Source organism: Oryctolagus cuniculus, chromosome 19 (assembly GCF_964237555.1).
Source record: "Oryctolagus cuniculus chromosome 19, mOryCun1.1, whole genome shotgun sequence".
NCBI classification, from domain to species: domain Eukaryota; kingdom Metazoa; phylum Chordata; class Mammalia; order Lagomorpha; family Leporidae; genus Oryctolagus; species Oryctolagus cuniculus.
In genome coordinates this window covers 54,904,335-54,930,343 of record NC_091450.1, presented here as the reverse complement: position 1 = coordinate 54,930,343, position 26,009 = coordinate 54,904,335, and the positions used below count along the sequence as shown (strand labels likewise).

The window sequence follows — 26,009 nt, the reverse complement described above, 5'->3', positions numbered from 1 at the left end:
GTATAGTAATGTAAAATGTTTTTAAGTTAGTAAATCTCTATCCTGTCAAAAATAACTTCCTAATTCATTTGTCATCAATTTAACACGTGATGAATTAAGTGTATTTCAAATAAACACTGACAAAATTAAATATTTTTTGTTGCATTTTTCTCTTATATTAAATTGATGTAACTTTTCACTTTTTGTGAAAATCCGGCGCCCAGACTGGGAATAGAACCCAGAGTGCCGGCGATGTAGGCCGAGGATTAGCCTAGTGAGCCATGGCGCCGGCCAGTCCCTTGGCTTTTAATGGGAGCCTAATTCACTATCTCCTCTGTTCAATTCTCTGTCATTTCCTCCTGAATTTCCTGTTTTGAGTCAAAGGTGCTACCATCTTCTTAGTCTTGGAAGTCTCTGCAAACTCTATGTGCCTGCTGTGTCCTGTGTCCATGTGAGTTGATCTCACCTTGGCCCCTCCTGCCTGGCGTGTCCTTTGTCCACAGGTGAGTTGATCTCACCTGGGCCCCAACTGCCTGGCATGTCCTATGTCCATATGAGCTGATCTCACCTGGGCCAGTTCTTCCCCTTCGCACTGTCATGGCCCTGATGCAGATCTCAGGTCCCTCCTGCTCTGCAAGCTGCAGCACCCTCTCAATGTCATTTCCTGTCCCCTGGCTTGGCTCTTTCCAGCCTACTTGTCACAGGGTAGGGAGAGTTTGCGCCTTCTGCTTAGCTCGGGAACCTGTGGGCTGGCCTTGTGTACCCTGTGAAGTCTTGGCTTTATCTCAAGGAAACTCACGGTTTGCTTCAAGCCATCTTTTTAGCCTGGTTTCATACTTTCCCCATCTACATAATACGTATTTGGTTTACTGGGCATTTTTGGTTCTTGGAGCAGGTCATGTAGTTGGTGCTGTTCCTGCCTGAGCAGAAGCTCTGGGCTGCTCCTTTCCCCAGCTCCCCTGCTGTTAAGAAGTCAGGGGATTCCTCCTCCTCTCCTTTTGATTACCTGGCTGAGATCTCAATGAGATCATTTAGTTAGGCTCCTAGTGTCCCTTAGCTAGCTGATCTCTCCCTGTGTTGTGCACTCCTGGGGACAGGGATCCTGCTGTCTTTCCTTCCCTGTAAGTCCGGCAGTCTGTGTGTAGCTGAACGACTTCACATTGTCTTTTCTGAAGGTTTAATAACCCAGGCAGAGTGAGAGCCAGGAGTTAGAGGACTGATGTTTCTCTTCAAGCGATGGTATCTCGCTGAGTCGTGTCAGGGAGGGTTTTCCTCACAGGATGATGGCTGCTTAGGCAGTGTCTGCGTGCTGGGGGGAGTGCAGTGAAATCTGGGCACGTGGGGGAGGACTGGCAGACCCCCGACGTGGGGTGAGTCTCTGAGCCTTGGCTTCCTAATCTGTGGAGAAGGGATGGCAGTGACTGTGTGTGTCCCGAGTTTGCACTGTCCTGGATGCCTGTCACTGCTGCCACGGTCATCTCAGGTCTAGGAATGCCCGGCATTCAAACCAAGGCACCTTGCAGCTTCTGTCCACCTCTGACCTTTTATGGTGCTGGGTTCTGTACCCGGAGGGAGGGTTGTAGCAGGCCCCGAGTTTTCTTTGTTAAAGCTTTTTGAAAATTCAAGTTGAAGCATTTAAAAAATTTTGTTTATTTATGTAAGAGGCTGAGTGACAGAAAAAAGAGAGAGAAATCTTCCATCCAGTGGTTTACTCCACAAATGCCTGCAAAAGCCAGGGCTGGGCCAGGCCAAAGTTAGGAGCCCAGAGTTCCTTGCAGGTGTCCCATGTCGGTGGCAGGGACACAAACACTTGAGCCATCACCTGCTGCCTCCCATGGTGCTCGTGAGCAGGAATCTAGATCTGTAGCATGGAGCAACCAAGACTTGAACCAGACTCTCCAGTGTGGGATGTGGGTGTCCTAAGCTGCAGCCTAACCTGCTGCACCACAGTGCCTGCCACAGTTGAAAGCATTTCAATGATAAATTTTAGCTTACAAATTATGTATGTTCCTTTTAGAAATCTTGAAAAATATAAATGGATAGTAAAAAAATAATTCCTCATCCTGCATCCTAACTGTGCATAGACAGGCACACTTAACATTCTATGTGTTTATTTAGTACTGTTTATTCTTTTTAAAAATTGGATTGATTTTAAAAATTGAATTTATTGGCTGGCACCGCAGCTCACTTGGATAATCTGCCTGCCTGCAGCACCAGCACCCCAGGTTCTAGTCATGTTTGGGGTGCCGGATTCTGTTCTGGTTGCACCTCTTCCAGTCCAGCTCTCTGCTGTGGCCCAGGAGGGCAATGGAGGATGGCCCAAGTGCTTGGGCCCTGCACCCGCATGGGAGACCAGGAGGAAGCATCTGGCTCCTCCCAGAGCAGCCGTAGCCGCCATTTAGGGGGTGAACCAATGGAAGCAAGACCTTTCTCTCTGCCTCTCCCTCTCTCACTGTCTAATTCTGCCTGTTAAAAAATAATAAAAAATTTTACAAAATTGAATTTATTTTATAAATCTGTATTTTGATTTTTGAAGTAGCATAAGACTTTTCCATATTATGAAGGTTTTCTGGGAGTCAACTAGAAAATGGGAGATCCCTCTCCTCTCTCTCTTTTTTTCCTCTCTCTCAGCCTCCTTTGCCTTTCAAATAAGATGAAAATAAATAAAATTAAATGCCTGTGATAGTGGTTTGTGCTAGAGACTTGATATCTATATATGTACACATTCACACATACATAAACACATATCCCAGTAAGTAAATAAATTCTTAACCATAAGACCCAAAACTCTAAAACGACTAGAGGAAAGCAGAGGGAAAGGTCCTTGGCATCGATCTGAGCAGTAATTTCTTGGATGTGACCCCAAAGGCGTGGGTGGCAAAAGCAAAAAACAGACATATGAGATTGCATACAAGAAAATCCTTCTCCAAGCAAAGGAAACAGATGGGATCTCTCTGTCTCTCCTTCTCTGTCTGCCTTAACCTCTCTGTCTCTGACTTTCAAAAAAAATTAAACAATTTTTTTTGTAGTAAAATAGGTCAGGAAAGCAAGGAAGATGGAAGAGGGGATAACAGAACAAGATACTTTTCTTTCTCTGAGGTTGGTATCTGAAGAACGGGGGGTTATTCAGGGTGACTGCAGATGCGTTAAGGGGCTGTGGGGGCCCTGCTGGGACCCTCGGTGCCTCCCAGCAGTCAGGCAGGAGCAGGAAAGGACACAGGGTGCCGGCAGGTTCAGCGGCATCAGGCACTGAGACCACAAACGCAGTCCTGCAGAGAGGAGGGTGCACCAAGCACTGCCACTGCCAAAGCAAGCTTGGGTCCAGCACTTCGGTGCCTAGTACTGTCCCCCTGTGTCCTGCATCCTCAGGATGGCCCCAGGAGGGGAGAACCAGGGTTGACACCTGTGCAGCATCTGCTAAGTGACAAGCACTGCTCTGGGTTCTCAGGCACAGGGGATGTCACAGTGAAATAAACAGATTACCAGAGCACCCACCCCGATAGCCCTCCTGTGGTCACTGGGACAACTTCATATGGAAAAAGAATGTCAAGTGCCTCACACCTGGTGCATGAAATGAGCTCCAGGGTGGGAGCTCTTCCTAATTTTAAGATAGAAAATAACTCTACCACTGGCACAAAGAAAGAAAACGTTGCAGGCACCAGAGAAGCATTCCATCCGCAGAGCAGGCATTCAGTAGGCTCAGTGGGCCCAAGGTGAAGCTGAGGCGAGAATGGAAATAGATGCTCTTTAATATCCACAGGCAAACCTGCTGCTGTCACCATGGCCCCACACAGGAGCCTTGCGCACGTTCCCAGTTTCTAGTGCTGGCGGTCATCTGTCACCACTGGGAGCCTTGCCTTGTACAGCAAAAGCACCAGGAATTATTCCCTTTGTATATTCTGGAAGCATATGGTTTGTTTCCATTAATTTAATTCCACATGAAAATGTATGGCAGCTTGGGAGGAAACTAAAGAAAGAATGATGGCTTTAATTTTTCACTAGTAACTGTGTTGCTCTGAGGTGGCTACACCGGGCAGTGTGTTACATGATTATGGTGCTTCTGCCTCCTAAGGGTGACTACACCAAAGCTGAGAATCAGAAGACTTTGGTCCTCCTGCTGGTTCCCCGTGCACCCAGTATGTGACCTTAGTTAGTCACCTCTTCTGCCTTTTCTTCCCCTGTCCATAAAAAGGAGGAGAGTAACATAGGCCCCAGCCATCCTAGGCCTAACTAGAGACAAGGGCCTTTGGCCCTTTGGGAGTTAGACAATCTATGGATAATCTTTCTCGCTCTGTCTGTTTTTCTGCCTTTCAGGCAAACGAAAGTAAATTTCTGGCCAGTGCCGCGGCTCACTAGGCCAATCCTCCACCTGCAGCGCCGGCACACCGGGTTCTAGTCCCAATCAGGGCACCGGATTCTGTCCCAGTTGCTCCTCTTCCAGTCCAGCTCTCTGCTGTGGCCCGGGAGTGCAGTGGAGGATGGCCCAAGTCTTTGGGCCCTGCACCCCATGGGAGACCAGGAGAAGCACCCGGCTCCTGGCTTCGGATCGGCGCAGTGCACTGGCCCCAGCGCACCATCCGCAGCAGCCATTGGAGGGTGAACCAAGGGCAAAGCAAGACCTTTCTCTCTGTCTCTCTCTCTCTCACTGTCCACTCTGCATTAAGATTTATTTTATTTGAAAAGCAGAGTTACAGAAAGAAAGACACACAGAGAGAACTCTTCCATATGCTGGTTCACTCCCCACATGGCTCCAACTGTCAGAGCTGGACCAGGCCGGAGCCAGAAGCCAAAAGCTAGGAGCTTCCTCTAAGTCTCCTACAGGGACCCAAGCACTTGGACCACCTTCCATTGCTTTCCCAGGCATACTAGCAGGGAGCTAGATCAGAAGTGGAGCAACTGGGACACAAACCGGCACCCACATGGGATATCAGTGCCACAGGCGGTGGCTCAACCAGCTACACCACAGTGCCAGCCTGAAAATAAATGTCTTTAAAGATTTTTAAGACTGACCAGGTGTGGGCAAGACCCAGTGGAAAATTAAACTCAAGGTAGGGAAGAGAAGGTGACTGGGCTGCATGTCTGCCAATTGCCACCTGCCAGTTGCTATGCAAGTCACCCAAACCCTGCATCACCAGCAGTAAACACCCAGTGGGGCTGCCCAGCACACAGACGACAGACAAGAGTGTTTGCTCCCGGGGTTGCACTGGGACTTGCTGGGAAGAAAGCTGGGGAACTTTCTGGGGTGATGGAAATGTTCTGTATTATATCTTGATGAGGGCTTAGATTACACAATGACATGGGCCAGCATCTATTGAAACTCATCGGATGAAACATGTTAGACCTGCACATTTCAGTGCATGTGCATTTTATCAAAAACATCGAGCACAGAAGCACTCACAGGTGCTTCTGAAATCCGGAACTTTAGACAAGATACTGGGCGGGGTGGGGGGTGTAGGTAGGAGGCCAGAGAGATGTGTACAAGGCAAATGCAGCAAAATGCTAAGTATGGAAGCTACACAACAGGCACACAATTGTTTAGATAGGATTCCTGCAAGTCTGCAATGAATACTGTCCTGATAAAAGGCAGGAAAGAAAGGGATGGCTGACACGGGACTGAGTTCCAGAAAAGTTCAAAGGCACAGCAACAGCAAAGGAAACAGCAGCCCAGAAAGGTGGAAAAGCTACACCTTGGGCTTGGCACTGTGGTGCCGAGGGTTAAGCAGCCTCCTGCAATGCTGGCATCCTTCGGAGGTTTGCCCAAGTGCTTGGGCCCCAGCTATCCACATGGGAATCTTGGATGGAGTTCCTGGCTCCTGGCTTCAGCCTGGCCCAGCCCTCAAGTGCTGAATCAGGAGGCGGCCCTGGGCTGCAGGAACCACAGGATGGGCCTGTTCCTGTCTCCCAGTCTTCCACTCAGTAACCAGTCTGCTGAGGATCTGACCCCTGTTCAGATCCAGTAATGGGGACCAAGGGCACGAAGGGGTCAGCCTCATGCCTGTAGCATGTGGTGTTTGATCTCCACCCCCATCAGGACTGCACCAAACTAAAGGAAGCTTTGAGATTTTCTGAACAGTAGCTATGTAAAATATCGCTTGTGCAAGGCAACAACGCAAACTTCCCAGGTCTGACGCACTGACCACACCTACCCTTGGTGGGGAGCAGTTTGGAGGTGACCTCCAGTGTCTCCAGGGGTTCCAGGCCAATGTTTTCTAAGGTGACGACAAGTTGATGAGTCTCCCCGTTGAATAGCTGCATAGGCCGGCGCCGCGGCTCACTAGGCTAATCCTCCGCCTAGCGGCGCCGGCACACCGGGTTCTAGTCCCGGTCGGGGCGCCGGATTCTGTCCCGGTTGCCCCTCTTCCAGGCCAGCCCTCTGCTGTGGCCCAGGGAGTGCAGTGGAGGATGGCCCAGGTGCTTGGGCCCTGCACCCCATGGGAGACCAGGAAAAGCACCTGGCACCTGGCTCCTGCCATCGGATCAGCGCGGTGCGCCGGCCGCAGCGCGCCAGCCGCGGCGGCCATTGGAGGGTGAACCAACGGCAAAAGGAAGACCTTTCTCTCTGTCTCTCTCTCTCACTGTCCACTCTGCCTGTCAAAAAAAAAATAAAAATAAAAATAAAAAAAAATAAAAAAAAAAAAAAGAATAGCTGCATAGACACGTTGGTAGATATCTCGTCACCAGAGGAAGGCTGCAATGAGTGTGCCGATCTAAACCAAAAGCAGGGAGAATAAACTGAAGGAAGAAACCAACGCTGTGCAGGAATGATTCACATCAGGGGCCGGTGCTGTGGTGTAGTGCGTAAAGCCGCTGCCTGCAGCACCAGCATCCCATGAGTGCCAATTCAAATCCCAGCTGCTCCACTTCCAATCCAGCTCTCTGCTAATGTGCCTGGGAAAGCAGGAGAAAACGACCCAAGTGCTTGGGCCCCTGCACCCATGTGGGAGACCCAGAAGAAGCTCCTGGTTCCTGGCTTTGTCTTGGTCCCAGCTCCAGTCATTTGGGGAGTGAACCAGCAAATGGAAGATCAATTTGCTTGCTCTCTCTCTCTCTCCCTGCCGTTCAAATACTAAATTAAAAAAAAAAAACTGATTCACATCAGGTAAAAGGACGACCACATTTTGGCATTTCAGAAATAGGAGCTAGAGAATCTTGGCTTTGAATGAGAAAATTGGGATCCAACCATGCTAAGAACAAGTCAGGTTCTGTAAGCCAGGCATATGACGTGCCTCGGCTCCAGGCTCCGATCAGAGGCAATGTTTTTTCCCAAACCAAATCCTGAGAAAACAGCACAACAGGTTGAGGCGATTTCCTATGTGCCATCTGTAACAGCGTTCCTCACTCCTAGGTCAGGGAAGGAAAGCCGATGCACAACCTCCCTGCATGACCCCTGTGCAGCTTGCACATCAGTTGCTCCTAGGGGAAGGTTTCAGGAGGTAACAAAACTCAGCCAGGACTAATCACTGGCCGTCTCGCACAGCAGGGTGTCCAGGCCCTCTGTGCTGCAGGGGACAGGGGAGGAAGGAGGCACCCACAGTGCAGGAGCCCCGGAGCCACGAGGAACGGCATCAGAGTGAGACTGCAGCTGGCACTGCTGCAAAGGCACACTCGGGACATGGCACTGGGACCCAGCTCCCACCAGCAGCACTGTCCTCCTCAGCCCTGCGCTGGCCCCAGAGCCTTCCCAAGGCAGGAACGATGTTTCTGTCTGTTTGCTATCAGCTCCTATCCATACACCTAGTGTCTAATAGGTACTCACCAAGAATGCACTGAACAGACTGATAAGCACCTCAACTCTGAACCTCCTGTGTGGCATATAAGAGCATCTTGTCAGTGTCTGCCCGAGCCCAGGACAGAGTGACCACTGTGTGTTCAGTGGCTGCTTGCTTGGTGCCTGGCCTGGTGCAGCATCTCTCAAGGTGCGGAATGCAGGGGCTGGTGTTGTGGTGTAGCAGGTGAAGTCTCTGCATGCAGCACTAGTATCTCTTAATGGGTGCTGGTTCAAGTCCCAGCTGCTCCACTTCCAATCCAGCTCCCTGCTAATACACCTGGAAAAACAGTGGGAGATGGTCCAAATATCTGAACTCCTGCCACCCACATAGGAGACCAAAATGAAGCTCCTGGTTCCTGGCTTCAACCTGGCCTTTGTGGTCATTTGGGGAGTGAACCCATAGATGAGACCTCTCTCTCTCTCTCTCTCTCTCTTTCTCCAGGTGTGTGTGTGTGTGTGTGTGTGTGTTTCTCTGTAACTCTGCCTTTCAAAGAAAAATAAATAAATCTTAAAAAAAGAGACTGGAAGGAAAGCACAGCCCCATTGTGCCCACACACAAGCCATCAGGCCACGGGCCTAGCATCATTCCTCCTGCCAGGCTCTGTGGCCCCCCAATGCCCACAGGGTTCTTCTCTTTTGTGTGGCTGACCCACAGGGAGGCCTGTGTCCACTGTGCCATGCGCTGAGCTCACTTCTGTCTCTGGGGAGCTGCCTCTCCAGGGCTCTGCATCTGTCCCATCCTGCTGTTCTCAGTCGTATTTCACTCCCTTCTTTACGGTCTGTGTTTGACCATGCTTTGTAAATCCCACAATTTCTATGGAGCCTTCCTGAACCCCACAAGACAGGGTCAGCGTCCCCTCCTCTGGTTCACATTACAGGAGCAGTCAGCAAATCCCAATGATCACACCAACCCTCTAAAGCCCCCATACCCCGGAGCTCTTCTAAAGGGTCATGGCCTAGGTCAGGGTCCTGGAGCACAAGGTGGTGTTCACAGATGCTGGTGAGTGCATTTCACCAGTCACAGGGGCCTTTATAGCAGATTAGTTACAATCAACACCTAATTAATCAAGAGTCACTTGAAAAAAATATTTATTTATTTATTTATTTATTTAAAAGGCAGAATTACAGAGAGAGAGAAAGTGCACTTCCATCCACTGGCTCACTTCCCAAATGGTTGCAAAGGCCAGGGCTGGGCCAGACCAAAGCCGGAGCCAGGAGCTTCTTCTGGGTCTCCCACGCAGGTGCAGGGGCCCAAGCACTTGGGTCATCTGCTACTGCTTTCCCAGGACATAGCAGGGAGCTGGAATAGAAGGAAAGCAGCCGGGACACAAACCAACACCCATATGGGATGCCAGTGTTGCAGGCAGCAGCTTTACCCACTACACCACAATAGCCAGCCCAGAGAAATAGGGGGCCTTTTGAAAAATATGTCTTATACCATTTTTCAGTAAGAGATAAAAGACAGCCATCCTGGCCTTCGGTGCCCATGCTGAAGCATGTGTCAGGAGCATGTGTCAGTGCGTCTCCACTGCTCAGCTTCACCCTGGGTGTAAATGGGCCATATTTGGTTCCTATGTCAGGGCCCTGCTTGCCTGTCTTGCTCAGCAGCAGCCCAGGTACAAATGTGCCACATTTTGTTCAGCCACTTGCCAGGCAATGGGCATCCAAGTTCTGCCTGCTTTCGGGACTATTACAAAAAATGCAGCTGTGAACATTCATATACAAGTTTCTGAGTCACTGTGTGCTTTCCTCGGCCTTGGGTAGACACTGAATTTCTGAGTCATATGGTCAATTTACGTTCAACATTTGTAGAAACATGGCAAGCGTGCAGGCTTCTCCAGCACCACACATGGCTACCGCCTGTCTTCTGAGGACAGCCACCCTGGCAGGTGTGAGCAGGAACCCCACACGGTACCAGCTCCAGAAAGATTGATGATGCCACACACCTTTCCAGGTTGCTCGTTAGCTCCTGGGAAGTCTTTCATAGGGAGAGAGCTAACCCATACTTCTGTCAACCTTTCTAATTTAGTTGTTTGCCTTCTTAGTTTGGGTGTTAAGTAGCAGATCCTTACCAGAAACATGATGTACAAATATTTCCTTCCAGCCTGTGAGTTGTCTGTTCATTTTCTTAGTGGTATTTCTGGAAGCACAGCAGTTTTTAATTTTGATGAAGCCCAATTTATCAGTGTTTTTTTCTTTGTGGATCTTGCTTTTGGTGACATGTCAAAGAACTCTTTGGCTAATACAAGGTCATGAAAACTTTCACCAGCTTTCTTTTCAAAGGCTGGTGCTCTGAGCTGTCACAGTCAGGTCTGTGATCTGCTTTAGAATTCATGTTTCCTGCATTTCATTGCATTCCCCAATCACCCGATGCTTTCTCCACCTCTGACAAATGCTCCCAGCTGCCCACTGTGCATGGCTAACTCCTGCTCCCAGCCCCTCACGGCCACCAGTGGGGACCGGAGGGCAGTGGCCATGCTGGTTCTGCCTTTTCCCTCTCTCCCGCTGAACACAGCCTCCTTGAGCACCAGGCCCCAGAATGCTGGGCCCACGGTTTCAGCTCTGGTGCCTGGCCCACTGCCTAGCAAGCAACAAGCATGTATCAGACACACAAACCAGTTAAAACCTTTTAGAAAATCTCAGACATCCTAAAAATAGCCAAAGGATGTCCAAGAAGTGTCACCCCTGAGGGCAACAACTGAGAACGGCCCAAATCCAACAGCAAGGAAAGGGCAGTTATGCAATCCTGAGATATCCTCAGGCTGTCCTTTTTAAACGCAACTAGAAACGTTTTTTTAAGACTCTGTGAAAGTGTGAGGAAAAGCTTATTAATGTGATTTCACAAAAACTCATCTATGACACCGTGTTCAGACAAGTGTTTTCTAAAGTGGCAGGAAGCACCTCCAAGCATTTACAATGACTGGCTCCAGGCCTCCCGACAGCCACTTCCCTTTCTCCTTTATGCTTCCCTGTGATGCTGAAAATCTAAAACAAAAATAAAACAATCCCATATGGGTACCAGTTCGGGTTCTGTCTGCTCTTCTCCAATCAAGCTCCTGGCTAATGGCCTGCGAAAAGCAGCCCATGTGTTTGGATCCCATGCCCACATGGGAGACCCAGATGAAGCTCTTGGTTCCTGACTTCAGCCTGGCCCAACCCTCCCCGCTGTGGCCATCTGGAGAGTGAACCAAAGGATGGAAGAGCTCTCACTCACTCTGTGTGTCTCTCCCTCTTTTTGTGACTCTTTCAAAGTAAATAAATATTTCTTTAAAAACTAAAATAAGGGCTGCCACCGTGGCTCACTAGGCTAATCCTCTGTCTTGCGGCACTGGCACACTGGGTTCTAGTCCTGGTCAGGGCGCTGGATTCTGTCCTGGTTGCCCCTCTTCCAGGCCAGCTCTCTGCTGTGGCCTGGGAGTGCAGTGGAGGATGGCCCAAGTGCTTGGGCCCTGCACCCCATGGGAGAACAGGAGAAGTACCTGGCTCCTGCCATCAGATCAGCGCAGTGCGCCAGCCACAGTGTGCTGGCCGTGGCGGCCACTGGAGGGTGAACCAACGGCAAAGGAAGACCTTTCTCTCTGTCTCTCTCTCTCACTGTCCACTCTGCCTGTCAAACAACAACAACAACAACAAAACTAAAATAAAAGAATTCTGTCAAAGAGAAGAGTGATTTTTTTAGATGCCCTAAGATCCTGACTGTTTTTGGAAGAATAATTTCACATTTGGTCCTAGCCTTAGTATGGGAGATCTTGACTGCTCTAATTTGCTCTGGGCAAAACGGATGAACTACTGTGGACTCTCAAGGCCCCCTCCTGCAGATTCTGGGCCTGCAATTCTGGATACATGCAGAGCCTGCGCACCTCATGAGGGAAGGCTCCCCAGGGCTGCTTCCTGCCCATGGCTGGACACCTGTGCTCACCTGGTACCTGGGCAGGGAGGTGCTGATCTGCAGTCTTGGCAAAGCGGGGATGACTTCCACCGGAGAGCCGCTGGTCTTTATTCCCGGGAGGTGGTCCAGCAGGCAGTCACTGACAACACCAAAGACGGTGGTGTGGTAACCTGGGACACAGGAAAGTAGAGACCTCACAACTCCCAGCAAAGTTCCATGCCCCATGTCCACCTTCCTGTCCACTGCTGAAGTCCCCAACCAGCAAGGGCAACCCTGCAGAAGACCTGGGTCCTGGTGCTGGCTCCGTTACCTGCCAGTCCCTGCCCACAGCCTCAACATCCCTCGGGCTCCTCCTTTGTGGTGGGGGTTACAACGGCACCTGTACTCCCATCCCACCAGGCTGACTGGGCCCAAATGGGAAAGCTCCTGTAAGCCATCAATCTCTTTTTTTTTTTTTTTCTTTTTTGACAGGCAGAGTGGACAGTGAGAGAGAGAGACAGAGAGAAAGGTCTTCCCTTGCCGTTGGTTCACCCTCCAATGGCCGCCGTGGCCGGCGCGCTGCGGCCGGCGCACCGCGCTGATCCGATGGCAGGAGCCAGGTGCCAGGTGCTTTTCCTGGTCTCCCATGGGGTGCAGGGCCCAAGCACCTGGGCCATCCTCCACTGCACTCCCTGGCCACAGCAGAGGGCTGGCCTGGAAGAGGGGTAACCGGGACAGAATCCGGCGCCCCGACCGGGACTAGAACCCGGTGTGCCGGCGCCGCTAGGCGGAGGATTAGCCTGGTGAGCCGCGGCGCCGGCCAGCCATCAATCTCTGCACAACCTGTAGTCAGCATCTCAGCCCAGGACTCACTTGCTTTTCAGATTTATCCATCTCCACAGTGAGGATGGCAGTTAATATTCCCTCCCGGGACATAATGTAATTTAATGAGTATTTGAAAAATGCTTCAGAACTTTCTGTTCAGAAGCGAAAGTTCAAGAGCCAATTATTATTATTGCAGCAGCTATGTGATGGGGTGAACTGGCTGTGTGTGTGTGTGAGCACTGCCGTTTAAGATGAGTAAATTTCCCACTGGTGAGATAAGCACTTGAAACTATTTAAGCAAAGCTGTAGAACGGCTTTTGAAATTTAGCTAATTATTGTCAACAGCATTTACTGTGCAACAAAATGAAACCATACCCAGTGGCTCGAGGCTCAGGTGACAACCTGCCTACACTTGTGTGAGCCTGGGGTGTGCTCAATGGAGAAGCCAGCATGGCTTTCAAGGGCTCCCGGGGCCCCAGCAGCCTCCTCGGTCCTCCTGAGGTTCCTGCTGGCTGGGAGCTGCTCTCTCAACACCACTCCAGCTCACCCTCCCTCAGAGGGTGGGCTTGTCAAAACACCCCCTGCAATGGGCAAAACACTATTCTCCCCACAAATCCATACCTGGAACCAGGGTCTCTCACATTTCCCTTTCAACAGGAACCTGATATATGTTTTGCCTGCTGAGCAACCACTATTTTATAATCCCTAATTAGAATCAGGCCTTTCCTTACCGTTGCTGAAAATGGCTGTCACATAATAGTCTGATGACAAAGACATGGGGTCCACAATTACTGTGCACAGCAGTACAGGGTCAGCCATCTAGCTTTGTGCACAAGACACAACAAAGAACAATGCCAACTGCTCTGCACAGAGATGCACAGCTCAGGGACCACTAAGTCCACACAGGTAGTGGAGGAAGTGGAAAAGGATAGGGCACTTGCAAGACAGCAAAGGTAGAGGAACAATGTGTAACCCAGCAGGAAGGCTCGGCAGAGGAGCACAGAGATGGACCACACAGGGCTGGGGAACTCGGCCTGATGACGAGGGAAAGTGACTCCCACTGGTTGACCACGATGCCTTCAGAGGAGAGAGAAGGGTCTCAGAGGAGAGACCGCTTTGGAGAGGGGAGGCAGTACATTTGGGTTGGATGTGTAGAACACGCATGTCCCACCCGCTGGACACCAGGGGGATAGCTGGGAAGTGCTGGGGCACAAGCCATGGAAGGGTACCTGACCCCAGGAGTGGTCAGCAGTCTACAGGGCTGTGAGGCAGAAAAACACTGTGGGGCTGGGGACACCCTCACCACCGGTGACGTACGGAGGACAGAGAGGAGGACAGGAAACACAGAGCGAGGAGCACCTGTCAGAGGGCTGGACTGCAAGGGGACACCTGCACGAGACCAGCAAGACTGAGGAAGAAGGGCCAAAGAGACCGCAGAAAATCTGGAGGGTGTGGTGTAACCAAGGCTGGAGGACACAGCTCGCCACACATGCAGGGTGGCAAATGAGCACTAAAGCTCCAAGCAAACCAAACCACTGGTCCCAGGTTTAGGCAGAAAAATGCCACTAGTGATGCCACAGACAGGTGTTCTGGTGAAGGGATAAGGGTTAAACTCAGGACACGGAGGGGTGCAGGAACGTGGCACTGGTGGCAGAAGCGACTCAGTGTGCACAGCCAACTCTCCCAAGAGATCCAGCAGAAGACAGGGGCTTCCTGAGAGTACATGGGACATCGTGGCATCAGGAAAGGTCAGGATGCAGAGGTAGGAACCAAGCTGTTGGAAGACTGTCTGGAGGAGGAGGCAGACAGAGCACAGGAAGGGGCCCCGCCCAGCGCAGCAGGAGCCTGGCAGGTGCCAATCACACTCCAACAACTTGCACCACATCCCAAGGAAAGGCAGTCTTTCCCCATCCCTTGATGGACGAGGACTAACGAGATGGGTGAGAGGCTCTGGACCCTGGTGTACGGAACAGCAGTGTGGCAGCCCCTCAACAGCAGCAATCAGAAAAGCCCTTACCGTTCACGGTGATCATTCCAGTCGTCTGTGGGACCCCTACGAGCGTCACCAGGTACAGACCAGACTCGGCCGGAAGGGAGAGCGCTGCAGGGCGCGACTCGAATTCCACTCCACTGGTCAGCAGCCCCTGCAGCAAGGCACAGAGCAACATGAGCAGGACCAGCCTGCACCGCACACCTGGCAGCCCAGAACAAGGCAGTGGAAGGCTGCGGCTTCTTAGAACCCACAGAGAACTGCAGAGACCATGCACACGTGACGCCCGGGGCAGTCAGATCAACAGCCGCTGACCTTGATTTTGGTCCTCTCTGCCATGTTTCTGATGTTTGCTTTGCTTTCTTCTTGTACCAAATGGGAATATGAACACAAAGGAAAATTTTTATTTTTCTTTTTTTGAAACACTTATATTTATTTGAAAACAAGAGGGAAACAGAGACAAGAGAGATCTACTGTTTTACTCCACTAATGGCTGCAATGGCTGGGGCTGGGCCAGGACAAAGCCAGGATCTAGAAGCTTCCTCCTGGTCTCCCACAATCTAAAAGATGTCAACAATCACCAGTCAACTATTAGAAAATAAAATGTTTAAAAAAATTAACAAGACACCAAAAATTCCAACTATCTTGGAGTAAATCTAACGAATAATGTGCAAGATTTCATCACAGTTACAGAACCCTGCTGAGATAAATTAAAGAACTCAAGACACAGAGATTCCTGCCCTGTTTGTGGGGTTCTGCTTTCCACAGTTTGCAGTCAAGGCAACCCTCAAACTCTCAGATCCAGGGCCGGCATTGGGGCGTAGCAGGTAAAGCCTCTGCCTACAACACCAGCATCCCATATAGCTGCTGGTTTGCATCCTGGCTGCTCCACTTCCGATCCAGCTGCCTGCCCATGTGCCTGAGAATACAGCAGAAGATGGCCCAAGTGTTTGGGCCTCTGCCACCCATGTGGGAGATCCAGACATAACTCCTGTCTTCAAGCCTGGCTCAGCCGTGGCTTGGGCGGACACTTGGGGAGTGAACCAGCAAATGGACTCTGTGACTCAACTTTCAAATAAATAAATAAATAAATAATCTTTAAAAAAAAAAAAACTCTTTTATCTGTGGCAGGACAAGGCATGTAAGTGGGTGTGCTGAGAGGAAGGGTGCAAACATGGAACGCAGGAAGGCAAGATGCCGGGCCTCGGTGTGAGTTCAGGGTGTATGAAACCTGCATGCACAGATGTGTGCGTGGTGTAGACAGCTGGGTGTGTGGAATGCACATACACTGTGTCTAACTCTGTGCACAGGAGACGCCGGCAGCAGAGACACTCTGGGGGCAGTGAGCACGCCTGCCACCCACATGTGAGGCAAAGGCGTGAAGTGATCTGCGTGTGTGAGTGTGGAGGGGGTGTAGTGGGCAGGGCACACTCAGTGAAGCTGATCGCATGCCTTTCATCTCTAACAGACACACTGGCCTCTCTGTCTTCTTAGAACAGCCAGGGCGGTGTGGCCACCGCTGCCTGCCTGAAATGCGGGTGGCGTGTGCACGTCTGAAGTGTTCCATGAGTCAGCTTTCAACACAGCACCATGGTATGCTGGCTATATCCAAGTGGTGGTTTTCTCTTGTCTAAGTCTCTACCCTTCCTGATTTGTTAAAATATGTAATTTATTACTTTTAAACCAGGTAAAAATGCTACTTTTAAAATGAAAAAAAAATGTATAAGAAACAGCAGCAATCATCTGACACTTTAACTACTTTGTGGTAAATTCCCCCCTTGGATTCCAAGAGCCAGACAGCCACAGCAGAGGCTGACCATGGCCATGTCCTGAGGCCAGTGCACCCTTGTGCAACAGTTGGGGGAACACCGGTGCTCAGTCAGTCTCAGGACTGCTGGCTTAACACAGGCTTGGGGAGCAGTCACACGCAGCAGGGCTGCCCAACAGTCCTGGCTTGCGGAAAACTGTGGCTCCACCAGGCAGTCTGGCCCAGCCAGCAGGGGCGTCTCTCCCAGGCAGGCGCCATGCATCCCCAACACAGCTCACTGTGTTCACACCAGGGATAAGGCCTATAGGCCTTTGTATCCCCCGGGTCCCACGCACCCTGTACCTGGCCCAGGGCATGGCCTTCAGTGAGACACCAGCAGGAAGAGCCTGGTTCTCACCTGGAACACCAGTTATGAAACTGGTCGCAGTACAGAGAACCTTGGGAACGGATCCCATGGTAGTCTGAAGGCAGCACAAGTCCCCCAAACAAGCATGGACCAGGGCGTGAATCTTCCACACCCTACATGGTGCAGTAACACAGCACCTCTCTCTACAGCTCCCCTGCGCCTCAATCCCTGTGTCACCTCACAGCAGCACAACAATCTCCAGTAAGCTCCTGTGAACTCCAAAGTGCTGACTTCCAATCTCACAGCCAATGGGCAAAGCTCTGTGCGTGTACAAGCCCAAGGTTGCTCTGTGCTGTCTACTCGGCAGCAAGCATGAGACACAGTAATGACAAAACATGGACTTCACTCACCAAACGCTTACTATCTTGGGCAAAGCAGACATGTGTGCCAGAATTAGTGCCTCTAACAGTAAGCAAAGACGCATTTTAGTGACATGCTGGGGTTCTCGGTCACAGAGGCCCCTGCGGTGGTACATACCATGTTCTGCACTCGAACCTCAAACAGCATGGGGTTGTACACCATCAGCTGGACTTCACATACGTCCCCTTGAACCCACTGGAAATCTAGACACACACACAAAAGAACCCTGGGGTTAGCAGGTAGTTTTGAACTTCTCATGGGGTTTCAGATCAGCCCACTGGCGATTTTCTTCCCACAAAGGTGGTGGCCGCCATGCCCATTGTGAGGTGGGAAGTTCACAGCTTGGTGTGCCCTGCTTTCTCTGAAACCACGCAAAGCAAGGTATTGCCACTGTCCTGACACTGCACACAGGGTGCCTCCCCCGCCCTCTGCAGGCTGCACTCCTGCTGGCACCCCAAGGCCACCTCACAAAGCTACAGCTGGACCTGGTGTGGCCCCTTACAGCACACAGCACCCCAAGGGCCCACAGGCTGTCAATGCAGGAAGAAGGCTGGGGTCATTGGCAAGAGGCCCAGAGTGTGGGTCACCTGTGCCCCCCAAGACCACGACTTTTCCACCCAGCCCACCTCCTTGTCAGTTGTAACTCAGCAGCCGCTGGGGGAGACAGAACTCTGAAATAACCCCAAGACTCCAAGCAACCCCAAAACAACCCCAAGATGACCTGAGTGTGAACATGATGACCAAGCCACATGACAGAACACAGGTGAATGGTTCCTGTAGACTTAATAGAGGTCCCCAACCAGCTGACCAAGTTCGTCAAAAGGGAGATTGCTCTAGATGGGATAGACATGATCAAGTGAGCCCATAAAGGGGGTGAGACCCCTCCTGGAGGGGTGGCCCCTAGGAACTCAAGCCAGCAGCACAGGGACCTGAGAGAGGGGCTGGGGGCCAGCAGGGGAATGGGGACCTGAGGGAGGGGCTGGGGGCCAGCAGGTGTGAACAGGGACCTGAGGGAGGGGCTGGGGGCCAGGAGGGGTGAACAGGGACCAGAGGGAGGGACTGGGGGCCAGGAGGGGTGAACAGGGACCTGAGGGAGGGGCTGGGGGCCAGGAGGGGTGAACAGAGACCTGAGGGAGGGGCTGGGGGCCAGGAGGGGTGAACAGGGACCTGAGGGAGGGGCTGGGGGCCAGCAGGGGAATGGGGACCTGAGGGAGGGGCTGGGGGCCAGGAGGGGAATGGGGACCTGAGGGAGGGGCTGGGGGCCAGGAGGGGAATGGGGATCTGAAGGAGGGGCTGGGGGCCAGCAGGGGAACGGGGACCTGAGGGAGGGGCTGGGGGCCAGGAGGGGAATGGGGACCTGAGGGAGGGGCTGGGGGCCAGGAGGGGAACGGGGACCTGAGGGAGGGGCTGGGGGCCAGGAGGGGAATGGGGACCTGAGGGAGGGGCTGGGGGCCAGCAGGGTACGGGGACCTGAGGGGGGCCACCTCAGGGAAATGGCTGAGGATACCATGAGGGGTATGGACACAGACTTCCCCTGGACAAGCCTGAGATATGGACACAGCCTGGGCATAGGACTGCACTGGACGCCCTGATTTCACAGACAGTGAGGAAATCAATCAGTATTGCTCTAAACTGGGAAGTTGGTGATTTCTTACAAAGCAACGAGACACCAGCAGAGTACCCATGACGGATGTCCAAGATATGCCAGCAGGCAGAGCCTGGCTCTCACTGGAACACCAGTTATGAAACTGGAAGGCAGAGAAGGAAAATCAGACCCCACATGAGGCGTAAAGCCCTTCCACACGGCTGCCCCACTGCTGTTTGTAATCACCTCGGGGGAACAGCAGTGACCCCAGGGTCACAAGGCAGGCACTTGGGGTCTTAGCAGATGAGAAAACCTGCCTGGGAATACCACCGCCAGCATCTTGTGCCACAGGGACTCTGGCCCAGGCCTGGGAACTCCAGGTGGGCCCTAGCAGAGATGTGGTGGCAGAAGGGGAAGCAGAGGCTTTTCCAGCATTTGCTGACCGAATTCCTTGGCTTCACGGAGCCTTCAGCTTCTGCAAACACCTTGTGCCGGGGCAGCCTGCACAGGATCCAGGACCAGCTCCACCACACCTGTGATGATGACCGGGAGCTGGCATCTTGGATCCATTCACAAGATGATGGCACAGAGTAACACAGTGCAGGACCGACTGCCACCTGGTCAGAACCAGCACTTGTCTTATTTTACGAAGAGGGAAAACTTCCTGACAGGTGGGGCAGCCTGCCCATCTTAGGCCCTGATAAATCATTGCTCAGACTCAAAACACAAGGCTGTCAGCTCTGGAACCCATGCTCTTTCTCCCTCCACCAAGCTGCCCCTTGGTAGCTCCTGGGACTCAGGCTGCCCTCTCTCTGCAGGGGTCTGACGTCAGCCTCTGATAAGCTGCAGGGGCTTCTCCACAAAGGAGCCAGGGCAGCTGTGCTCATCCCACCTGCCCCCTCCACCCTTAGCAGCCTCCCTTGGCCTGCAAGGGACTGGCACCCCAGCCCACCCCCAACCAAAGATGAGGAACTCATTGTCTCTTAAACAGGTCTTTATGCCTGGTATCACAGATTCGTTCTCTCTTGTGGTCAAAAAATGATCATTGTGCTTTCCAGGGTGCCGAAAAAAGTAATTTGTACTTTGACGGCCTTCGTCCACTACAGGTAAGTCTAAAGTCAATCACTGAGTCTGTGAGAAGTGATTTTTGTCAGAAACAGACAATCCCCTGCCCGTGCCCCTGCCTCAACAGTCCCTCCCTGAAACAGCAAGAGAGCAGGAGTCAGCGGTGGTGAAACCAGCTGTCTCAGGTTTGGCCCATCCCCTGCACCCGTTATCATCTGTGCAGACAGGTGCTTCTGTGGCCACATTTGCCTCTGCCTGTGGGAGGAAGCGCTCCTGATTGCCTGCTGCATCCCAGTACCGAGCCCCAGGCACATGAGTGCCAGTGCAAACATCATCTACAGGGACATCAGGAACTCTCTAATCTGACCCTCAGCACAGTGCCCCCATGAGCTCCCAGTGTGCCCACAGCATGAAGGGCACACGTGCAGCCCAGGTGGCCCTGTCAGCTGTCCAAGGTCACATGGTGGGGAGTGGGGGTTATAGGGCTAGGCTGCAACCCAGGCTGCCACGTTCTGTCCAGGCCACCCTGCCTGGCAGCAGTGACCTCAGATTGAATCTGGGATACCACAAGGTCCTTTCACAAGAGGGAGGAATCTCTTCACCCCTCCAGGCCTTGCCTGGGACCTTGGTTGCCATCATCTCTGCTCAGAGCAGGGCCCAGACGAAGCCTGCACACAGGCACTCAGGCCAGGAATCAGTGCAGGCGGAGGGCAGGTGGTGTCAGCACTGGCCCTCAGGGTCTGCCTCACCTCCAGTGCCCAGTTAAAGATGGACTTACAGAGACTAGAATGTCAGGCAAAAGGGACACGAGTCTTCACACTATAGGCAGAAAATTGTCCAAAAGATATCAGAAGTCGTGGAACACAAAGTATATTCTCCTACCCATGAGTATTCAACAAATAATATGCATCTCAGCTGAACCTTCTGTTATAGATATTTCAGAAAAAAACACAAAGCTTGACATTATCCACTGAATATATGAGCAGGCACTTCTTACTATGATGCAAAACTGTATCACAGAGGACAAGGGTGGAGGGCGTGTGGCATGGCGGTTCAGACACCACTTGGGATGCCTGCATCCCGTATCAGAATGCCTGGGTTTCAGTCCCTGCTCCACCTCAATTCCAGCTTCCTGCTAACGTGCACCCCGGGAGGCAGGAGGTGCAGTTCCAGCTTCCTGCTAACACGCACCCTGGGAGGCAGGAGGTGACAGCTTAGGTACTCAGGTCCTTGCCACCTGGATCATTGAGTTCTGGGCTCCCATCTTTGAACTGGCCCAGCCCTGGCTGTGGTAAGCATTTGAAGAGTGAACTTGTGGATGGAAGATCTCTCTCCATGTCTCCCTCCCTCCCTTGCTCTCTCTCTGTCTCTCCCTTTCAAATAAAATGAAAAGCAAACAAACTGCAGTCCCTGAGTGCCGAGTTCTAAGCCGAGGGAAGGAGACAGGGCCCGGCCATGACCTGGCTGGCTGGCTCAGGGCAGGTGATGTGCACCCCTCAGTCTCCACCCTCTCCGTGAACAGGCACCTGCTGCATCAGCATCCCACCATGATGAGAACTCCTACCTGGTGTCGGCTTTGGGCCTCATTCACAAAAGGAAGCCTCATCAATTGCTGAAGAACAAAGAACAGTAATGAGGCTGGATGCTGGGCACGAGCCACAAGGGCAGAGACTCCAAGCCAAGCTCGAAGGCCTTGAGTTTAAGGCTCTGATGTCGCTGTCTTTGAATCCTTAATAATGTTGTAACCAGGGGCTCCCCGATCCCCTGCTGTGCTGGGCCCTGTGGATCACATAGGTGGCCTCAAGAAGAGGAGCCTGGCCTCCAGCCCCTAAGCCCTCTATACAAGTCTGCTCTAGAGCCTCTCTGGCCCCGCCTCCCCAGTGCACAGTCTTTGCTCAGGTTCAAAGGGGAGGTACCCAGGAGCACCTCTGCCACCGACATCCTGTCTCCCTGTTTGACTTCCTATGCACTTGTCCAGCCTGCACGAACTGGGTGGGTAGGGGCAGGCTGCAACCCTCTGGCTTAGCTCAGTGCAGCCCAGTGTCAACATGCTTGGAACACTTACACTAGCCAGGAACTGGGCTCACATGATTTACTGAACACTGACAGCAAAGGACAGAATGGTGTATAGGTGGCTGCCACACCACCATGAAGCCATGACGCTGTACCTGAGCCCTTAGGTACATAATCTGCAGCTAACTGGGGCCCACACCAGGTGCGCATGCACATTAGAGCAAACCAGAGAGAACCCCTGGGAGTGGGACACTTGGTCTAGGGATGTGTGAGCCCAGCTCTTGGCTTTGCCACTAAGCAGTTAAGTAACCTATAGGAAACCATCTCTCTGAGTCTGTGTTTTTCCGTCTATAAGAGGAGATAAAAATCAACTCCTCCAAAATTAATGCGACAACTAAAGGCACAAAAATACGAGCCAGCCTCTTCTCAAGCAGCATCTGAATGAAGAAGTGATCTCCAGGGACAGAAAGCACAGGTCTGTCTAGGACTCCCACCTTGTTCTTTCCCTGTAGCTGAGCAAACAACTTTACTTCCAAAGACGCACTGTTTTCAGGGAGTTCTGACAACATGCAACTTGTTGGTGATGTTTACAGTGAGGCCCTACTAGGAGCTGAGGCCAGCTGGTGCTGGAGTTACAGGAGGAACACTACGATGATGATCTCCACACAGCGCTCCGGTGTCCCTTCTGCAGGGAACAACATGGCACTGCGGACAGCACAGACTGAGCAGCGAGGCCACTTCTCCTGGCAGTGAGGTCCTGGACAAGCCCTGTCCACTCCATTCACTCTTTCACTGTGCTGTGGGCATTGGGGACAGGACAGGGAGCAGCACAGAGCTCCAGGCCTCTTGCTACATTGTGGGAGGGAAGCCATAAAGAGGCAAATGTCTAATTGAGTTAAGGAAAGGCACTACCGAGGGGCAAGCTAGGGATGCTGAGGGCAGGGTGGCCTCCAGAGTGCTGGGAGCAGCAGATTCCCCCTCTGAGAAGACGATATTTGAACAGAGACCCAAGCAGCGTGACTGTGATTGAGGCAGCGACAGCAGCGGGACGAGGTCCATGCAGAGACCAAAGCTGTGGGACTGGGATAAGTCATGTGTTCAAGGACCAGAAAGGAGTCATGTGGCTGGATCTGAGAAGCAGAGGTGAGAGAGGTGGGGGGGTCAGGACAGGCAGGCAGCAGGGGTGGTATGCGAGGCAGGGCCCCTAAGGAATGAAGGTGCCTTTTCCCTAAAAGGAGGCACAGCAATCAAAACCAGAAATAAAGAGGCAGCACAGAAAGTGCTGAGGATCAAAAACCGAGAGCGAGAGAGCTGCCAGCAGCCTTGGGCCTCCACACCAGGAGGGGACCAAGGGCAGTCGGCCTCTGGGCAGGGCCCGGCCTTCCCTAAGCTTGGGCTCCTTGTCTAGGAAATGCAGGCCCCTGCCCCTGTAGATCTGTCATGGGGACGCACAGGCCAACCAGCATGACAGGCAATCCCCGCCCCACATGCAAGGGGACCCTGGGGTCTGTCTCCAGGGCAGTGAGGGAGAGAGCTCGAGCCATGGCCAGGCCTTGCAAAGGACACCCAGACACAGGACAGGGAGGGCCTGGGGCACACTGTGCCCTGGGTCAGTGACAGGAGATCATGAGTGGTTGCAGCCTGGGAAGGGGCAGGGAGCTTGGAGCCAGAAGGGCAGAGGTGAGGTCTTCAAGAGAACCAGGGTTCTGCTCCCCTTCTCCCCACGTTCACGGGGAAACGGCACCAGGGACACGGCCCAACCCCAGAGCAGAGCTTTCTCTGCTGGGTGGGAAGTCAGCACGGACCGTGTGAGATCACACTTGTCTCCACTGCCACTCTGACATCATCTGTGTTAAGTCTCAATAAACACAGCTCTTTCCAGTTCCTGGGACTTTCCGGAAAACGCCGTCAATGAAATAGAGCATTAAAACTCAGCTCCACAGGCAGCTGCCTGTCAAGGGCAGCAAACCAGACAAGCTTCCGTGGGAGGAAAGGCACACAGGCGGCCAGCCTGGAGCTTTGCGCTGACATCCAGACGCGCCAGGGGCAGTGGGAGGCCGGGCGGAGGGACAGAGCTGGGGCCACGGGGCCTACCTATCTTCTTGTTGCATTCTTCCCTGAGGTCGTGTGTGATGACCGGCGAGTAGATGAAGGGGCTCTTGGCCGACACGTTCTGACCCAGCAAGCTCTTTCATTGTCTGTGGCCGGAGGTTGGCGGGGAGGTTCAACAGCTTCACACGCCTGTGACAAATGGCACAAAGATGTCAGCAGCCACGCTGGCCTGGCCTCAGGGAGACAGGACGTGTGGGAACAACAGTGGATCGGTCAGAGGAGATGAACCAAAGGAAGGGAAAGCACTCAAATCAGCAGTAGGGCAAGGCAGCCGAATGCCACACACAGTGAGCCCAGGAAGGCCCAGGGACACCCCCACCCCAGGATGGGGGCACAGCCACTTTCCCCTGGCCCCACAGACAAGGCCCAGGATGAGCCCCCACTGCTACTGCAACCAGCAGGCTGGGCTGCCCTGGGCTCAGGAGGTCAGAGGCCAACAGCACCCCTGCTTTCCTGTCAGTGCCACCTGACCCTTACCCTGCCTCCCTGGAGTGGGTTGGCTCACAGACCCACAGAACCAACCCCACACTTCATCTGTGTGGTCTCACTGACGCATCACATCCACCGTCAGCTTGGGTGCCATTAGTATGATCTCCACATAACCAGTTATCAAACAAGAGATTAAGTGCACAGCCCCAAATCCCATGGCTGGACAGGGATGACAGCAAGAGATGCTGGCTCTGAAACCATGGTGGGGGCGGGGGAGGGGGGGTCTCTCCTGGGACATTGTCTTGGCAAGGTGGTGGATCAGCTCAGGAATATTGCTAAGGAAACCTCTTTGGATGGGGGAGAACAGGTATGATAGCAACACTGCTGGCAATGCACCTGCATGTCCCTCCACCCCCACCTCCCAGAGATAAGGCCATGGGAGCAGCTCTGGCCACCAGGTGAGGGGTGGGAACCATGCAGCTCCCTCCCAGAGGAAGCCTGGGCCTCCTACTTTCTCCTTCCACAACTGTAAAGCCAGACGCAGGGAAGGTGAAGCAACCAGGATCATGGAGCAACCCCAGGGAGCTCAGGGGCCTGGAAAAGGGCCCAGCTGGCAACAGATTTCATTGCAACAAAGCACTAAGTCTGCAATGAGACTGCAAGGGAAATTTCTGCTACTGTGTAGCCCAACCTCTACTGGAGAATGAGGACTGCCGTACCAAACCCACGAAGCCACAGCCTTGCCGGGCTGGATGGGGTCTCCAGATGCCTTGTACAGTCCTCTTCCCTACCCGCTACATACACTCACATACAGCATCCCCACTGTACCCAGCAAAAACACCCAACAACTTCCCATCCCCATCTTTGCAGAGCCGGGGTCACAGCTGTGATTTTCAGCCAGTGTCCACGGCATTCGCAGGCAGGAGCTGCAGCTCACAAACCAGCATCCTGCAAACCACGGGTTATGTCGAACATGCCCCGTCCGCCCCCCTTCTCCTGTGGGCACCCTGTGTCCCGTTTACCAGAGAGGGTCAGAACTGTGCATCTTTTGTCTCCTTCAATTCTGCTGGAAGCTTGCAGAGGACAGCTGCACCAGAGCCCTCTCTGTGTCCCCGCCAGGCACCCAGTCCAGGACTCGGACTTTGAATAGAATCCCAAGCTTCCAAATCTTTCAGAAGCTAAGCTCAAGGCTAAGCAGCTCATTCCTGACTACTGCAAATCCCAGCCCTGTGAACGTTCTGGAAATACCAGCTGCACAATCCGTGAACTCAGACAGGCCCCTCTGAAGGCTAGGCTGAGCCTCAGGCCCACACCCGGCCACCTAGGGGACCTGCCTGTGGCAAGTGCTCACCATCTGCCTGGGAGACATTCTCAGGTAGGAGAAAGACCATGACCACAGGGCAAGGAGTTGCCAGCGTCCAATCCCAGAGGCCACTGGCACTGCGTGGCCCTTGGCTCTTTCACTGGAAAGGTAGGAAAAGTGAGAAGTCCCTGAAAAATAGTAAGATCCCATGTACCTCAGCAGTCACTCCAAGACTAGGCTGGGAAACACATGTCAGGCACCTGTATTAGCACCTGACACGTAGTAGGTCAACACAATCCCCTCCTCTGCCCCTTCCTAAAACAACATTTACTTATGCACACACAGAGCAGAGTCCCTGGTGTTAAAATCACAGCACTGGACTGCAGTGAAGACACGAGGTTCTGGATCCCTGCTGCTGACCCCTGGGCTAGGACACAGTTGCTCTACACCTGAGAGTTAACTCATGTATAAGACAATTCAGGTCTCTTGGGACACAAACATCTTCCTACTCCACACCACAGTCACCACCTAAACATGA

The 26,009-nt window shown here is 52.7% G+C and overlaps 2 protein-coding genes and 1 long non-coding RNA gene across 5 annotated transcripts in view; all 3 read right to left on the bottom strand.

The window, feature by feature from the left end:
• Positions 1–6,516, bottom strand: part of LOC138846879 (trafficking protein particle complex subunit 9-like) — a 31,380-nt gene extending 24,864 nt beyond the window's left edge. The window contains exon 1 of the mRNA XM_070063827.1: positions 6,126–6,516. Coding sequence (XP_069919928.1) covers positions 6,126–6,234 — 109 coding nt within the window. The 5' untranslated portion in view covers positions 6,235–6,516. The remainder of the gene's footprint in view (positions 1–6,125) is intronic.
• The window catches only part of LOC103346531 (uncharacterized), a 328,438-nt gene that overhangs the window by 149,394 nt on the left and 153,035 nt on the right, over positions 1–26,009 (bottom strand). The window lies entirely within an intron of this gene.
• The window catches only part of LOC138846878 (trafficking protein particle complex subunit 9-like), a 33,054-nt gene continuing 13,664 nt past the window's right edge, over positions 6,620–26,009 (bottom strand). The window contains exons 3-7 of one of the 2 annotated variants that reach the window (XM_070063825.1): positions 23,722–23,868; positions 17,082–17,167; positions 14,458–14,584; positions 11,667–11,806; positions 6,620–6,686 (exon numbers count right to left, since the gene is read on the bottom strand). In XM_070063825.1, the coding sequence (XP_069919926.1) occupies positions 6,654–6,686; positions 11,667–11,806; positions 14,458–14,584; positions 17,082–17,126 (345 nt within the window). In that variant the 5' untranslated portion in view covers positions 17,127–17,167; positions 23,722–23,868 and the 3' untranslated portion in view covers positions 6,620–6,653. Of the gene's footprint in view, positions 6,687–6,732; positions 10,733–11,666; positions 11,807–14,457; positions 14,585–17,081; positions 17,168–23,721; positions 23,869–26,009 lie in introns of those variants that run through there. The other variant, XM_070063824.1, reaches the window with a different exon arrangement.